Source organism: Varroa jacobsoni, unplaced genomic scaffold (genome assembly GCF_002532875.2).
Source record: "Varroa jacobsoni isolate VJ856 unplaced genomic scaffold, vjacob_1.0 scaffold_1410, whole genome shotgun sequence".
NCBI classification, from domain to species: domain Eukaryota; kingdom Metazoa; phylum Arthropoda; class Arachnida; order Mesostigmata; family Varroidae; genus Varroa; species Varroa jacobsoni.
Window position 1 is genome coordinate 376,321 of NW_019214312.1, and position 17,420 is coordinate 393,740.

The window sequence follows — 17,420 nt, forward strand, 5'->3', positions numbered from 1 at the left end:
GGAATAGCCCAAGCTAGAAGAACATATGTAAAACTCTTTTGCAAGTTTTTTGTGGAGTGGAAATATAGATCTTCTTACGTCAAGGCCGAGAGCGCAAGAATTCACACAACGAGCTGGTTGCCTAGAGGCATTACCGATTCACATATGCGGCAAAAGCAATGCGCTTGCCCCGCGTCGGCATGGTACCTATGAAGACTGTCTGATACTGAAAATAACATTTCACTAGTAAAAGCGTTTATTAAATAGGCTTAAAAAGACTCTCCAAATATTCAGTCATATTTAAATTGATGGTCGTACGCAGTGAATCTAGTCAAATGATCTATCAATCTTTCACAGTTATGGTCGTCATAGTTCAGCAGAATGTTAACGGAAAACTGGCATAGATCAGGGCTTTGAGGTAAAAATCGAAGCTCGTTGGCTTTATGTGCGAAGACTTTTTCCATACATCATTCCGCGGTACATCGGTAGATTTCTTTTGACGTGCGAACAAGCATGAAATGGATGAGGACTGTTGGCCTGTATAACATGACCTTAATGATGATTTTCATTGCAGATATTGTCAAATATAGCTGACCCTTGACTAGCTGTCCCAACATCAACCCAAACTTAAATGGAACTCGCCAAATTGATCACCATTCGCTAACCGATCGAACTAACATTCTAAGAATACGAATGTAAGCATGACACAGATTTATTTCCAATACATTGTTCATTGATTAGTAGTTGTTAATGATGTAGGATGAAATATTTTATGTTTCAACAATATCCTTAGTAATCCTGGGCATGATTCAGATGTCGATGTGTTTATCATGTTTTATTACGACTAAAACAGAAAAGCTAGTTTACATCGCTTCCTCGTGTCGAAAGCTGTTGAATGAATTTTAGTTGAAATAAAGCAGACACACATATTTGATCTGTCTGTTCAGTCGTATCAAGCCATCGCATATTCTGGGTCAATAAAAGATTTTTTTACATTCTTAGTAAAATGCACCGATTATAGTTGAAATCTATCTCATTTTTGAACGGACCACATCTCTCATGGACTTAATCCTGCCCGATCATGAGCCGGACTACAAACACACAAGTAATTATCTAACTAAATAAGAATACGGGTAGGCCGGTCACACGCCTTCTCTTTTGTCTTTTGTTGTTAGGCGCGAGTATACGGGAAGTCCTGGACAAGCTTCGGGCTCTCATTGAGCGCCAGTCATTACACGCGTCGCCGACTGACGATCGATACGACTATTGTTATAAAAGCCTAATGTAAATTAAATAGAATTGCAACGTTCGCCGATTGTGCGTTTCTTTTTGTCTACATCAGACCTTCGTTGTAGTTATATTCCTTGTCCATGATGAGACTCTTATTGAAGGCAACGAGGTCGAAGTAGTCAACATAACTGTTGCCCCATTCGGTTGCGCAGATCGCGTCAATCCATTCCGAAAGCTAGTGATCATGAAAACAAAGAAGCAAACAAAATCAGAAACACAAAAACGAAACAATATCCTATTTTAATAATACGCTGTAAGTTATTTCACGGTAAGATAAAAATAATGAATAGAAATATAACGTACACAACCGTACTTTAAAAAAACTTTAAAACCAAGGTTTTATTCGTAAACAAGGTTCGTATTCGTAAACAGCAGTACTGTTTATCTGCAGAGGGGGCATAACTGCCGTAGCATAACATGTAACTGTGAGACGACGAAAGCGTCTTGAAGCCAAGCAAGCATAATATCTTACCTTGGGATGGGTGCCCATATCAATGGGCCTAATGAGAGAAGGCAACACGTCGCACAGCGACTGGGCTTCGTTGAGCAGAGGGTAAACGCAGTAATCCGCAACGCCTTGAATTTTATCATGTAAGTTAAGTTCAACTTGGACAGATATAGATGTCCTATACATGTGACAAATTATGTTGTATGGCCGCATTTGAAGTTGGCGAATCAGTGGCACGTTCTCGCCGTCACTTCCTTTGTTTCTCTGGCGAGCTTTAGATGACGCAAAGCTGATACACACCTATACACTGTATTCAACTAATACGCTCGTCTGTTATGACCAGAATTCTCTTCATAATAAAATTGCACGTAACATTTTGTAGTGTTTACATACACATATGGAAATTTTTTTTTCCTAAAATGAGCAGAATTGTACTGACAAATATATATAATGTGAACACTCTTAGGAAATAGATATTGGCGCTTATGCACTAAATTATTATAAAGTTGATGTGACGTATGTGGCAGAGCGGAACTACAAATGCACGGAAGACTCCAATGTCGCTACTTTCGACAAAGGCTAAATTACATATGGCAGAACGAAGCTTATTAAATAACTACGGGGACTTGAGCTAAGGGACAGACGCTCTGAAACTAACATGAAATTCCTCTGAGGTATAATTTTACTATCGAAACAAAAACAACGTCGTTGAAAACTAGAAAGCGGAAAAAAAGGCAAGTAATAGTGCTTTTCGCGCGTACCTGCAAGCAAATTAAGATTTGTCCTAAAACACATATGAGAAATAATGTAGCAGGAATATTTGAAGTCAATATTTATACGTTTCTTGTGTTCCGCAAATCTCCTCGAGAGCCACTACACGGTTTAGAGGAGACCATGTTTTTTATGGAGAAAAATCATAAAGTTGTTGATTTCCTTTTGATTTCACTATCACTGGTTAAATAATAATTCATATATCAAATATTACATACCTTGAGTACTCTCTCCCTCTCTCTCTATAATGTTATTTTTCGAGATGTGCTGCTTAATCTTTCGTGTGAATATTTCGAAATTTCACTGTTTAATAATCGAAATATATACTCACTCGGTTTGTCATTGCGGAATAGGTATTTGGTTCCTTTTTTCTTGAGATGAGCCTCAATTTCATTCATGTTTTTGTGGTACTCTGCCGACATATTCGGGGAGAGATCACTTCCACATTTTCCCTCTATAAGATCGCACGTTGTTTTAAATAGCTGCGACAAAAAACAGAGCGAGTAAAATCATTGTCCCATACAGTCGTTTCGTACACTTAAACCTACTGTAACAGCCTAATACGGTTAGGTTGTCACTGCACCTATCTATGCATTTTTTTGTGCCACTTCTTTTTCGTTTCGAAATTGTAAAATCTCGTACGAATTAGCAACGAAACATAGTAGCTATATTGGAATCGATCACAAATAAGGTACTCACACCTTTAGCTTTCTCGATGAATAAGAGCTCTTCTTCCTTATTCGCGAACAAACTCTCTCCGTCCAACGTTTCAACGTGCTCGATGATTGGCATTGAGCCTATTATAATCTAGCAATGAAATGAAAGAGAACGGTTTAGTTTACCTTAATTAATAGAACAACATAATAACTTCTCATAAGCGGAAAAGAAACGGACTTGCAACCCTGAAGGACTGTATTAACAATAGTTAATTTATGTGTTTACGTATAGTAGTTTAGTCAATGACAGTCTTCACATAATAGCAGCGACATACGGCCTGATGCTTTGTTGACAAATTTCACTTGAGATCATTGTTTACGTACGGTTCCATCTGGCATCTCAAGGACCGGAACAGATCCAGCAGGGTTGAGTTCCATGAACCACTCAGGTTGACGGCGCAGGTTGATATTTACAATCTCGTGCCTGGACACATCAATGAAAATCTTGTCAGATACGACACATTCATAGAAACTAATGGCGAAAAATAAACCTACCTTAATTTCTCATCGAACGAAGTTGAATTCCGAACAATGCAGACCAATGTTCTCGTTGAAAATTGTTCCAATGACATGTGTGGGTAAACTTCGAATGCTTAATTTATTTACTCCTTGCTCGGTAGAGGAAAGATCATCATTTCATAGATATTGTAACTGAACACGGTCTTCTGCTCAGCGATATCGGGCTCCAAAGTTCAGTTACGTTAGAATACGTAATTACGTAGTTAGAACGCTTAATGTAATGTTTTCAACATAAGTTTAAGGTAATAGGCTTCTGGCGAGGGTTTTTTTAGAGGCTAATGTGTTACCCCGCTTGCAAACACCGAATCTCAACTGTGGGGTTGTTTAGTCGGTGCTAAGGGCGTTTAGCCGGCACTTTTTAACTTCAGTAAATGCATCCAGTAAATTCGCACCTTTCCTCTTCACCAATTCCGCATCAAGACGTTACTTATTAGCATGAACAGCTTCAGCCAGTATTCCAACACGCACTTCAATAGACTTTGTTTACACTTCCGTACATGGAGGATTCGTCAGTTAATCAACATACAACAATGATGGAGCGTGTTCGCCAGTCGTCTCCGCCTTTGACCAACCGACCGATTTAATCCAGATATATGAAGGCTCTTCACTCATCCCAGCATCTTCGATATAGACGCTTTCACAACTATACACAGGCTTTATATACTTGAAAAAATATTGCACCCTGCTATGTGAGGCCGTATTTCTGTGAGCCTATTTACCTTGTAAGTGGTAAGTATCGGTAAAATTATGCATTTTCGATTGCCAATTAAATTAAATATTCAAGCTGTAAATAAGAGAAAAATCGGTAAAAAAAAAAAGAGTCATTCGTTTAATAATTCTGCAAAAGTCAAATTTTCAGGATTGAAGCTAAGCTAATCTTAGGCAGACAAGGTGAAATTGATTGCGGTCAATTCCATCAGCTAACTATCGAGACAGCTTAACCAAAATTTTCGACATTTATTTGTCCGTAGCAGGTTTGCGATACGGTCGAAACGAATTTTTCTTTTAAATGGGGAAAAATATTAGTGTCTAAATCTATTTATGTTTCCCGTACCTTGCACTAAAGCTGGATGTACTTTATCTTCGTTAATTGGGGTTTGACGAGGCAGAGATTTTATAATGGATATTTGATGATAGCGTTTGTTATTGATTGTCTGGAAGGGTGTCAGATACTGAACAGACAAAGTGTAAGTAAGGTCATATACATACAGTTAGAAAAAAAACAAGAACTAGTTATAAAGTATATAAAAGGTAACAGGAACTTTTAAAGCACCAGTGTATTCGTGATGATATGACCATCAAATTCGTCTCGGTTAGATTTAAAAAGATGACGCGAGTGATACAAAAAGCGTTTCCCACAACTGAAGACCTATAAATGCTTCGATCAAATATCTCCCTCTGAGTATAACCGAAATAACAAGAAATCTCTCGGAAAGTCTTGTATCCATTCATCGGCTATACTTAAGTAAAAAAATAGTAAACGTTCAGCTGCACGACGTCTCGGTGCTGTTTGATCTTAATTATCACAGCCGTCATTCATTTAGTAATATTCATTTTGGATTCGTTTCCGGGGATTACACAGTGTCTTTATTGAGGCATAATGATTTATCTTACAAGCTTTTAGATTGAATTAGGATCCAGAGAGGAATTCGGTTGCAAGTTATGAGAACATTACGTGCCTGTTATATGTCTCTCTTTATAAAAAAAAAAAAAAAAAAAAAGTATTGTTTCCCGGTTCCATATATTGCTGCCACGATGGCGCATAAAACCATTTCGTTAGTCGTTTAGCATCAAATAAATGCGCTCACTTTTTTATAAAGTATAAATTGTTAGACTACTGGCAAATCGCAAGTCGAGTATTACCAATAATTCCGGCCTGGCAATGTCCTAAGGGACACAGAATACGCGATTTGTGAGGCAGTTCTGGCTACGGGTTGTCCAAGCAAGGCAAAGCCACATAAAAATATCTACGCTGATTAATAAACGCATTCTAAGGTTTAGTTTATTGGCCCCATGACAATTTACGGATAAGTGGCACTGTCGCGTGGTTTTTGCAAAGGTGTTTGAGCACCTGGCGTTTAACATGACCATCATCGCCACCATAGTGATCAGAAGGACGGATGTAACAGAAAAACGCTCTCGTATTTGGTCTGGACTTCACAAAGAAAATCTGAAGAAATAACCCGTCGGATGGGGTTACTATTTTATATACTATTAAAATATAACGCAAGTCTAAAAAACGCTCGAGGACGCTTGTTGGACTGTCAGACTGCTCGAGTAATGGCTGTGAGAATGGGCAACCTGTTACAGTCATTAGATCACAACACGTCCCTTTAGGCATAGGCAGACAGGAAGTTTACATGCAGCAGCTGTATCTAGAAAGGTGTATCCCGTCACGGAATGCAGAAAACTGGTGCTGTCTCATAGCGCCAAGCGAGAACGCGCAGGGACCAGCTCTCCTTTAATACACAACACGCCAATGTAAAATGCATTACATAGGCCGGGACATAAGGTATTTTAGGATTCTGACTGGTCGCTATCGCATCAAGTCGAGGGCATTGTCATCGCCATTGATCCTCAATTACCTTTGTAATATGCCTCAGCAGGAGAGGCGACGCATTGCGGGGGAGTTTTTCTCTGTGCCTTCTTCGAATTGCAAGCCATTTTGGCTGGCGACTGAGTAACAACGGGCAACTAAGAATCACAGGATATGCACTCGCCAGCTTAACGGCTTTAGCCGGTTGCTGCAGAACTTTCCCGCAATAATGTCATAATCTTAGCTCAATGTTTTAGAAGAAGCTGACGCCTTTCTCGCGGACCCATTAAAGTGACAGTAGATCTAGCAGCGTAAGCTAGCCTGAAATATTCTCTCGTATAGAAACGTACCGAGTTTCGCCTACAAATATTAGAAGGTTCTTGATTTTCAGGTTTTAGGAGATTTTTTTTAAATGAAAGGACTAACAGCATGCTGCTCCATGGTGCAAGCAGCTTAACAACGTCGATCACATATTAGTTTTAAATTTTGTTCACTTAAACTTCTTACTTAAAGAAAAACTTTCTAGTGTTATGTTGGTTACCAGGACAACACTGAATATACTTCATTCAGAATCGAAGGATCATGCGGTAAGCGTTTGACATTGCTGTTACTTCTTTTGCAAAGTTAAGCCCTATAGACTTATTATATTATTACCCAGTTATTATGACATTAATTAATATTAAATTAATATTAATTAAGCATTATCCAGTGCGCATTTCTCGACCCGAAAACTGCTCCGAGCCGTATCTGCCCCTGACAGAGTCCCAACAAGACATAGAATATGCATCCTGATCTCTTGGTAATGACCGTTACTAACGGTTAGAATATAACAGATACTAGTTATTAATGGGTGATGCTGGCAACCACTTTATAGAGATTTAATCGGTTCATATTTTTCCATTGATATATTATATGTGCGGTACGGAAGTCGCTAGTCCATTCCCGATACCCTTCTCACCAGCTCTGCCATAACACAACAGAAAGACAATGTTTAACGTGTTTTCCTACTAATCATCGGGATATGTGGTGGGCCCAGGTTTACATACGAGCAATGGCAGACTTCGTTTCGTGCTGGTAGCTAGCCGTCTAATGGAAACTCGAAGGACTTGGTGGATGTTAATCTCTTGGCAGAGCGTTTACCCATATCGTATGCATTAGTCACTAAGCTAACCATTGGAGGGAACGCTAACAATGGAATGGATAGGCTTCCCGTATGGCCTGCTTCTCCGTCGACAGAGTGAGCTATGCGTGTTTCTTACTCGTGGCTATGAGAACAGTTTTAAACCTTCAAGCCGTTGCGGTTGCATTTACCGAGCGGGTTATCTTACACCTATGGGATCCTCCCAATAGACATCCACTCTTTTTTTGGAGTTCACACCTTCATCACCTTAAAACTTTACTTACCCTATAGTGCCGAATAGAACCCACCTACTGCAGGCGTTGCAGGGTCTCGTAGAGAGAAAGGCTTGTAATGGAAAATTGACAGCTAGAGATTCTAGGGCATAGCGGGTATCGTCATCCGATTGTCAGCAAATGCTAAGCTGTAAACTGGCAAAGGTGTAGGCTCCTTTGTGCCAACCAACCACAAAGGCCTGTTGGCGATACCGAAGTATTAGGTGCATCTTTTTGCTGGTATCACAGATAGTACCTGCTGGATGGTCCAACGTTATTCGCGACCCTGCAGTAACACACATTCATACAAGTCGCGTATTACAGTAGTTAAATGTCTGGCTATGTAACGGATGCTTGAAATGATAGGCTAACTCGACAGCAGGGCCTGGCAATGTGTTAGCGCAGAATATGCTTAAAAACCTCTTGGGCTGTGTAAACAGGTCCTAGAGCTCAGAAAAGAAACATATGGAGCTACGGCGGCGGCAGCAGTAAACGATGATTTGTCGCCGAGGTTCAACAGTAGCACGAGATGACCACCACGTGAATCATTTCTCACTCACGGTTCAAACTGATAGGTAGAAATCACTGCATTTCTTTCGAACAAACGAAATATGACCACTTTTAGCTTCGACATCCGGTTGGTTTCATAAGCGGCCAGAACGCGTTTTCATAGCACAGTTTTATGATCCATTGTTACTTACGGGAAATGGCCCTACCGTACAGGTATGTATTTCATGCGGCCACCTCAAGCGTCAATTTCGTCCTTATGGTAATAGGTCCATAATAGTTTTTCGATGTCTATGGCAGATGAATGGCATATATACAAGACTTTTTGTGAGCAAAAGAAGTTACCGAATGTCAGAACTCTATTATTGAAATGGTGAAGAAAAAGTCAAACATTTGGATTGCAATGCACTTGTTAGACAGCTATCGTGCCCATAGAGTTTGCCACATGTGCCATTCGATTCCTGCAATTTGAGTGAGCCTTAAGCGGCTACCACTTACTATATTGAAAATAGTTCATACGGTCCGGCGTTAGGCTCATTCCACACATCTTACACAGTAATTTACGTGGCGGATTGTTAATTACCTAATTAATTCACTGTAGATACCGTAGCAGTCAAAACAATGCGTTCTAGTGACCGACCAGCAGTGACTATAGACCATCCCAGAGCATAAACCTACTGACTTTTTTATGTGTTTTAGTAGCCTAATATAAGCTTTAGGATCAGTTTACGATACGAGCCGAGACATTTTTTTAAGCTATACAGACGTCATTCCATGTTTCCCTGAACAAGTTTTACATCGCTTGAGTTGAACATCTTAGAGAAAAAAGTTAGTTACGTGTTTTTGCTGGATCACTAACTAATATGTAATTCATTAACTACAATTAGGACAGGAAACGTCGTTCAGTTGACGGAAATAGGTTTCCTTTGAAAAATTGTACCATGTTCCCCTACTTACATCAAGTTATTGGGGCAGCTATTTTTCATTGCAACAACGACAGACTGGCATCTAATGAGGTGCCAATCCGTCGCAAAACTGATTCGCAGGCCTATTGAACATTCGGTAGGCAAATTTCTTTTATGTTGTTGTCAGCGTTAGGCTCTCGAGACGAATACCACATTGGGCGCTAGACGGAACTACGAGTAAATCGCTTTACGAAGCTGACAAGCCGTATCGTTTTGTAAATCCGGTCTCACATATCTTCTGTGGCGCTTTGCGGTGTCTTCTCTGCATCAACCTCCCTTCCTTCAGCGACATTACCAGTCTTCAATCAATTATCTCGCGCGCTATCGTCTGCTGAATCGAACTGTCGTTTCTTGAAACCATTTCAGCCCCCATGAACGCCCTCTACCCTCGTTTTTTGATTTTTGCTGACATCTTAGCTGGTCATTGGTCTCGTTACTGGGTCCGATAGCAGCGTCGCATTCGACACCCAGATCGATCTCCTCAACGAAAAAGCGATTTAGTAAAGTTTCGATATTAACAAGATTGTTTGTTGTAGACGTTCACAGTGCATTCACGGAAGCCATTGCATTCATATCTAGTGCTCCCTAGACCGCAATGGCAAAACCGTACGAAAGGTGAAATACCATAGGAGAAATGGCATGCTCGACTGGTGGATTTCTATGGACAAAAACCAAGGTTTTTCTTTTCTTGTCCAAGAAACGAACCAATTCAAGCGCTTAATATGCCAAATGTGTCTGATACAGGAAATTACGATAAAATAAAGTATCGGCATCGACGGATATTATGATTCGAAAATGAAAACTTCGTAAAGAGGCGGTTCAAACATCCTAGGCCCATAACCTACAATGCTTTATCTTCCTTGTGCCTCGTCGACTAGTTTACTGATCGTTCGTTGCAATTTTAATTACACACGCGAAGCTTGTGCAGTTTAATTGGCAAGTAAACTAAAGAAATCACTTAAAAAGCAACGATGGCAAGATATGTTCGTGGAATAGGTGCTTAAGCCTTGGTATGCATAGTACAGATTTACCATAGCAGAAAATTCAAATAGTATGATTAGCCAAAACGGAAATAGGAAAAGTGAAGCAAGCTGAAAACTTTAAGATCGAGAAGGGAACTCGAAGTAACTGAGTCGGGTCCTGGATCGCACCGAAGGCGGGATCAATATTTGACTACACGACCCTCATTCCATCAAAACGTCGACGAGGTTGCAGCTCTAAAATGTAAATTATTATGGCGCGACTCCTGATAATGGACTGCGCATTGAGCTAACGACTGTTGTTCCAAGCAATTCGCAGAGATGGTTAACCATAGCAATCATATTTTCAGATCTACATAGAAGCTTAAAAAGAATGTAGGCCAAAAGAAGCTGTCCGGGTACTTTGTTGATACCAAGTTGCCTGATATTCGAAATACTGACTTATACACTCACTGGATTATTTCCTTCTATCTCAGTAGCCGTGTGTATGATTCCTGTGACCTTAGTGTGAAAATTTCACCCATTTTTTCACTATGACTTCTAACGAATTCACAAATGAATCTACTCACGCTATATTCTTAGCTAGCAAAGCCAGTCGGCATCTGGCAGACCAAGGGCAGAAACGCATACTATACAGTCGAACTGTACCTTCGGATGGGCCTTGGGGTTTCGTGGCTCCTGCAATAGAGATGTTATTTAAGCTATTTGACAACTGCAAAGATTTATAAGCGCGCCATCAAATCGGCCTTTTAAGCTACCGCGAACTTCGACGTTTTGTGTTATTTTTACATCTGCAACAAGTTTCACGTAAGGCACCCTGAGTTAATCAAACGAACATAATGGTTTTCTATCATGATCTACAATATACTTGCATGATATACGCATATTTTATAAGCAGAGCAAGCATCTATTGTTTCGACGATTGATTTCGATTGATCTATCGACGTATATCCGACGATATTATAGTTTATCTTTGAGGACGCGCTGAGTGCAGGCGAGAATTATGTTATCGCTTTCCACATTTAGCCTCTCGAAGCCGATGCCTGGAGATACGTTGCGTACACAGCAACGTTTATGGAACAACTCTGTTACACACTTACCCGGTTATTAGATATTCTATGCTCATGCGTCTCATGTTAACAAATAAAGCTACCTCGCAGACATATCGCCGAAGTAAACTATCTTAGGCGTTCGATAACGCCGGGAACTCTACCTGTGAGTCCAGAAATCGACTTCAACGACTAAAGTGCTTCGCATAAAATCGTTAACAAACCGTTACTTGGTTTCTGGCAAAGCGATACAGCTTTCTGTATGCGATGTATGAAAAATGATCGCAATTTTTTCTCTCTGAAAGGTAAAAAGCGAATATTTGTGAAAAGGTTCCCAGCTTAGTTTGAAGTCGGCCTAGAAGAAATGCTGGAATCCTCCCTAGGCTTATTGTTCATATTGGCACGTAGTAAAGCACAAACAGAGCATAATACAGTAACAGTGAAAGGATAGGATTTTCGTCTGTTTTTTATATTGATAATCTACGAAAGATTTTCTAACAAACCATACGAGCGAACAATGCTAAAAAGCCAGGGTTGCGTACATAGACAATCAAAAAAAAAAATTACCAAGAGCGACAATACTGAATAATAAGCCTAGCCTCTCGTTTATCTCATCTAAACATGGGTCCGAGACTGACTATCATTACAGATTCTGTCCTAGCATTGAATAAGAAAAGCGACTTGTCGGCAGACTTGTGGATTTTAGTTTTGCCTAAAGGGATAATCTTCAGCGATTCGCAATTTTCCTTTCTGCTAACGGCACCGGAATCACTATCTAAACACCCAAACTATACTGATGTAGTGCCAAGATCCTTATTTTTTTCTCTATTCCATTAGGTCGGGTAGATAGAAAGCACTATGGAAACATACGTCCGTAATAAGTTCTAACGGAAATAACGGGAATTCCAGATGAAAAAAAAACACGGCTTACGAAGTCGAGAACTGAATAGTGCCGTTTGTATTTTCCCCTCTCTTGAACGGCGATGAAGGAAAACACATATACGTTACTCAAATGACCACAGAGAAAATGAAGGTGCTTGGCAAAATCCTTAAGTTAATTCGAGAAGCGCACTTAGAAATGATCGCCTCATCGTTTAGATATCAGGTCATCTCAATTCCGACCATTGAGTAATGACATAAATATGCTTTGAAATACCGGACTACTTTTGCCCTTTCTGCCTATATTTGTTTAATTTTTTCTTTTGCAACGACACAATACTTCAGCGTCAACAACCCTTCGCACTCTTATAGCTCTAGGTATAGCGAAGACAGACTCCAATTCATTATTCTAATAAATACTGTAATAATTAGGCAAAGCAAGCGCAACCGCATGATTAGCTGTTTAATTAAAAAATAAAAGTAAACACTTTCAGGCAAAGTTTTCTCTCAGATATTGACTTTGACGTAAAGCACTGCGATACCGTTTTAGGCCATTTATAGAAAAAGCATTTTTCGTCACCCGCGGTTCCGTAATCTTACTTCGGTCTACTAGAGAGAATCACCACCGTCTGACTACCCAAAATGATCTGCATATTCAAGTTACCCTTAAACATGTTCAGGAGGTGTCTGATGCGATTTTTCATTCCAATAATGAGTTTTGGGTGACTCTTCACCAATCTTCCTCTATAGCTCAGAATATGATGAAGAACGCGAGCGCGCGTGAGGTATCATCCCGTACACAATTGTATACGGAAACAGGATTTATTACTGAGCGATTTCTCTAATAGATATAGGCAAACACTGCATTTTTGAAAAGTTCCCGTTGTTTGTGTTTGCTAAGACCAAATGAATTATTTCCTGAGTCGCCATTGTCAAGCGACGCTTGTATTAGCTATTTCACAATGACAACAATTAACGGTGAAATATAAAGATTATCGATTTCGATCAGCGTTACAAAGTTCATGCTGTCTAATGGAGCTGTTGTTGGTTAAGTACTTCCACCGGTTACTGGTTAAGATCTTGCTGCTGTTCGCAGTCTGTTTGCTTACTTTTGTTGTCATCTTTGTGCCCATACCCCCTGATACTCAGAAATGCCCCTGCATATTCCTGAGTAGTACGATCTCGAGGTGGGCCGCGTAGTTATCTTGAAACTTGAAGGAATTCAGTGAAACGTAACAGAGACTTTCCTTAGCAGAAATAGGCACATAACATCGAGCATGGCGAACGTCAATGTTTTGATGAAAAGATCTACGAACCTTACGTTACTCCAGACTGTGACTAGCCAATATGTTTAATGCCTGTCGTCATCTATTTAGTATAACGGCTGAAGGCTGTTTTTCTCATTTTTCACTGTCAAAAACTCACAATCATCCCTAACATTTTTGGGTAATTTTTGTTAATGGCTGCTATCGATTGTGGATGGGAGGCAGACTTTAAAGTCTACTTTCTTTATTATTGACTTTAGTCTAATATTTTTTGCCATGCCTTCCTCTTGATTCATTATACCCCAGAAAACCTGTCCGAACCTAACAACCTTAAGCCAATTACCTCATTAATTTAAATGATAGTGTCATCCGAGCTTTAAGCCTATAAGTTTAACTGCGATAGTTCATATCAACACCGGATTTGGCTTCTGCATACGCAGAAAGTGGACCTATATTTCGCACTGATGGTATAGGTCATGGCAAGATTAGAAGGGGCCGGTGTGTTTTTGACTATATGGAATGCACATATCGAAAGCCCCTCTTGACAACACGATCTAACCGAAGTATCAGCAGCATCTAAGCTACAGAGTTAGCAGATAGGGCTGTAGATTCAAATAGATTGTTAGTACTCAGATCACAGGGAAAGCTCAAAGGAACTTATGTTATCTAACTTCTGTTTCATTGATTATTCTCGCGGGGTCTTAAAATGCTCACTGGTAATCATCAAAGTGCCTGCCACTCCACTCACCCTTGCAAAGCGCCCTTTCGGACATGACTTCTTGGGAGTTCGACGCGTAAGTTAACCGTGTGAGCAAAGTTCTGTTTTGAGGCACGTTACACCTATAAGTGGGTCCGTCAGCACCTAACCTATTTTGTATCAATATTATGAGTCGTACGCATAGGCAACGCAATCAATCCGATGCTGTGTTTATTGTACTCTGTGTTCGAACCACGTCCGTTTCTATGCCGTCTATCTCTTGTATGTATAACAGCTGAAGATGACGTACTTTGTAGGCCGAGCACTTTGCGAGGAGTGGCAACCGCCTCGATAGATTCTTTCTATTTTTTTGGTCAAAGGCGTGCGACCTGCGCGCCGTCTTCCAGGACCTGGGGCGAGGGTGGCCGGTTGGCGGTCGCCGGAGAAAAGGCTCGCTCGCAATCGTCATCATAATCATCACCAACATGAGCAACATGACCATAGTCATCGTTTGCTAGCAGTAGCGGCACTGGGAGAAATAGCAGCGGCGGAATAAAGAGCAACTTTGGCCTCAACAGTGGCCGCAGTTGCTACTGCTACTGCTACAGCGGCTTCGCCGGAAGCAACCGGTCGATGTTGATCTCCGTGCGCTGTCGCATCTCTTACAAAAAATGATTTTCAAGAGCCCGCTGCGACAGGCTGAAATAAGAATGAGACTAACATGGGGGAAAGCAATAACAGAACGCTACGCTTACTTGTGCTAGACTCTAACCACGCTCTGAATGACTCGATGTAACTCCTCTGTAAAGTTTACTCACAAGCATATATATATATATCGAAATGCACATACCTCTTAATTTACACAGTCTGTGTGCGTCGTCGTTTTCACAGTAGCAGCAATAACTACGCTTGGTCGCCCCTCGTAAGCAGGCCAATCTTCCCGCGCCAGTGGCAGACCATAAGTATTTATTTCATGAACGAGCTTCTACAGATACCGTACATAAAGTTAGAGGTATACACTAATAACGGCAGGTTTGTATATAGCAATAAACCAATCGCTATTGATAAACAGCCAATAAAAAGAAAACAGTAAAAAACCGTTTAGCTTGTGTGTCGAAACGTGATCAAGGGCGTAGTCACGGGTTTCTCGTTTTCTGTGGATTGCAACATATGTAAAATACAGTGCACTTGTCAAACTTAAAAGACAAACGTCATCACATCGAGAATGCCTAGGTTAAAAACCCTATGAAGACTATCAATTTTTCCTCAATGACGCAACATATACGCTGTTTGGCCTACTTATTTATTAGCCGCTTATTTCTAGCCACAGTATGGAAGTTATTTCAGAATATTTGAAATCTTAATATCGCCTTACCATGCGTTTGCCCCCAATCTTAGTCTTTTTCCCAATCTAGTATTGGATATTAGCAATGAAATAAGGTTCTACTAATTACAAGAAGAAAAAACAGAATCATTCATGACCAATAGCCAAGTGTCGACTAATTCACCAGATATATTTCATAGGCATCCCTGTCTTTTCTATTGACGTAATTGTGTAGGAAACATCCATACGTGCGTGTACCTAACAAAAGCTACATAATATACGGTTGCAATTGACATCTCAGTGAATTTTGCAAGCTTGTTTGTCAATGTACGTTAGATATCCTAAACAGTCGTCATAAAGTCTTTAATGATTGTGCAACTGCTGGTGCACGCATAAAGGAAAAAGAACCGAAATAACATTTTTTTTTGGCGTGCTCGGTTCAGCTCTTCTTCCACACTTCGTCTTTCTTTGACTACAGATGGCGCAAACGGCGCCGACATCGTGGGTGCTATTGGTAATGATTAAGAGACTTCAAGTAGAAAGTCGGCATCACAGCCACCAGCTACTGCTACGTCGATGTGAGTGCAAGATAACCATCTTGCGCTCGCTGTCGCGGATAGCTTGGCCATTCTGTTGCTAGTGAATGACGTTGAATACATCAGGAGGTCCACTAGACGCCGCTAGCCTACCATGTCCGTTGCATCCTATGCCGTGGTATGACTATGCAGTGTAGCATAAGAGATTTAATTGCGCTTCGGCTGTTGCTATACAGGAAGCAGCCCGCTATTCTAAAACAGAAAGTGAGCAACTCAATTGCTAGATACGGCTTCATCAATTGCGATGATAACTCTGAGTTCGTCGTCGATGAGGGCAGCAGTAGCAGCGGCGGCGATGCCCGTAACATATTAGCCAACAAGAGACATGTCGGTCCTCCAGAATATAAGATTCCTCATAACGCAGTGTCGCCTGGACTGTTCAGGTCAATCTAGCATGAAACGCTGGACATTTTCCTACAAATGTATGCTCAACAGCTTGCCAGCTGAGTACCTCACCCGTGTGCCCTCTGTATTTCCACACGAAGATATATACAGCCACGAAGGCCCTGCATTCAGCGAGAAAAATGCGGTGCGTGCATGTATACTTATATCAATTCTTAGATACTATTTACTCGATTATTCTGTGAGCCGATTCAGCTTGCAGTGCTGGCTAAACAAGCTTAGTTTCATCGGTGCCCTCGTAGATCAGCCCTGGGGGCTTTGGGTGCCACCAATAGCTTATATGTATAGCTTGTATGGTGCTTAGTCAACGTCCAACTTATGTCATCGCGCAAACACTTGAGAGCGTTTTAGGACAACGCTTAGTTCGGGTTTAATTCGGTACAGGGACACAGAACAAAAACGCTATACTAGTTCAGCAAATTAAGAAGCATTAACGATAGGACTAAAAGAAGACCTTACCATCTCTGCGTATATTTTTTGTTTCAGTCGCAGCTTTCGTCTCACGCGGTGTTGCCAGGTGCCTGTTAACGGCGGTGATTTGTTAGCGCAGAACGCAATGACATAGAAAAAAAATGTCAACTGCATGTTATCTTTGCGACGTCATCTTTAAATCGATCTGGGTAAACACAGGCTGTGCAAGTAAGACTGAAGCTAGTGCAGAGTAGGCAAAATTATTTTGTCTTTCCGTAAAATCTATACTTTCTTCCTAGACAACATTGGACGCAAAACGTTCGAGTTGGGTGAGCTAGACGATTCTGGCATTAACATCCGCTGAAAGTATGCTAACAACGGATAATCGTCAGGAGGTGAATTATCGTGTCTGAAGTTTTCTCTTCCATATGGATTACACCTAACCAATCATATGTAAGCTTCGACACTTCCAGTCACCTTGTCAGATATCATCAATCGGACCGGCTGCTACTTGAATAAGAGCATTTGTCGGTATTCGACATTATAAAATAAAAATGATGATGGTTCGTAGACATGTTCCTTACTTAACTTCAGAAAAACATTGTGCGACCGGCACCTTGGTACTGAGGAGCACAAGTAATATTATCCTAAGCCTAATAACGTGCTTGTCATGTCAAAAACGTCCACTATATAT

General features: G+C 40.7%; 1 protein-coding gene and 1 long non-coding RNA gene across 4 annotated transcripts in view; one reads left to right on the forward strand and one right to left on the reverse strand.

Moving 5' to 3' along the window:
* Positions 1-217: 217 nt before the first annotated feature.
* Positions 218-14,355, reverse strand: LOC111269741 (glutathione S-transferase omega-1). The gene is made up of 7 exons (XM_022849556.1): positions 14,045-14,355; positions 10,673-10,781; positions 3,529-3,628; positions 3,188-3,295; positions 2,820-2,970; positions 1,742-1,845; positions 218-1,444 (listed from the first exon to the last, which is right to left on the reverse strand). Exons 1-7 carry the CDS (start codon positions 14,067-14,069, stop codon positions 1,313-1,315), a joined length of 729 nt encoding a protein of 242 aa, XP_022705291.1. The 5' UTR covers positions 14,070-14,355; the 3' UTR covers positions 218-1,312.
* LOC111269743 (uncharacterized) overlaps positions 6,359-17,420 on the forward strand; it is an 11,970-nt gene continuing 908 nt past the window's right edge. Inside the window, exons 1-2 of one of the 3 annotated variants that reach the window (XR_002685904.2) lie at positions 6,359-6,846; positions 16,802-17,296. This is a non-coding gene — a long non-coding RNA (uncharacterized LOC111269743). Of the gene's footprint in view, positions 6,847-16,801; positions 17,297-17,420 lie in introns of those variants that run through there. The other 2 variants (XR_002685906.2, XR_002685905.2) reach the window with 2 other exon arrangements.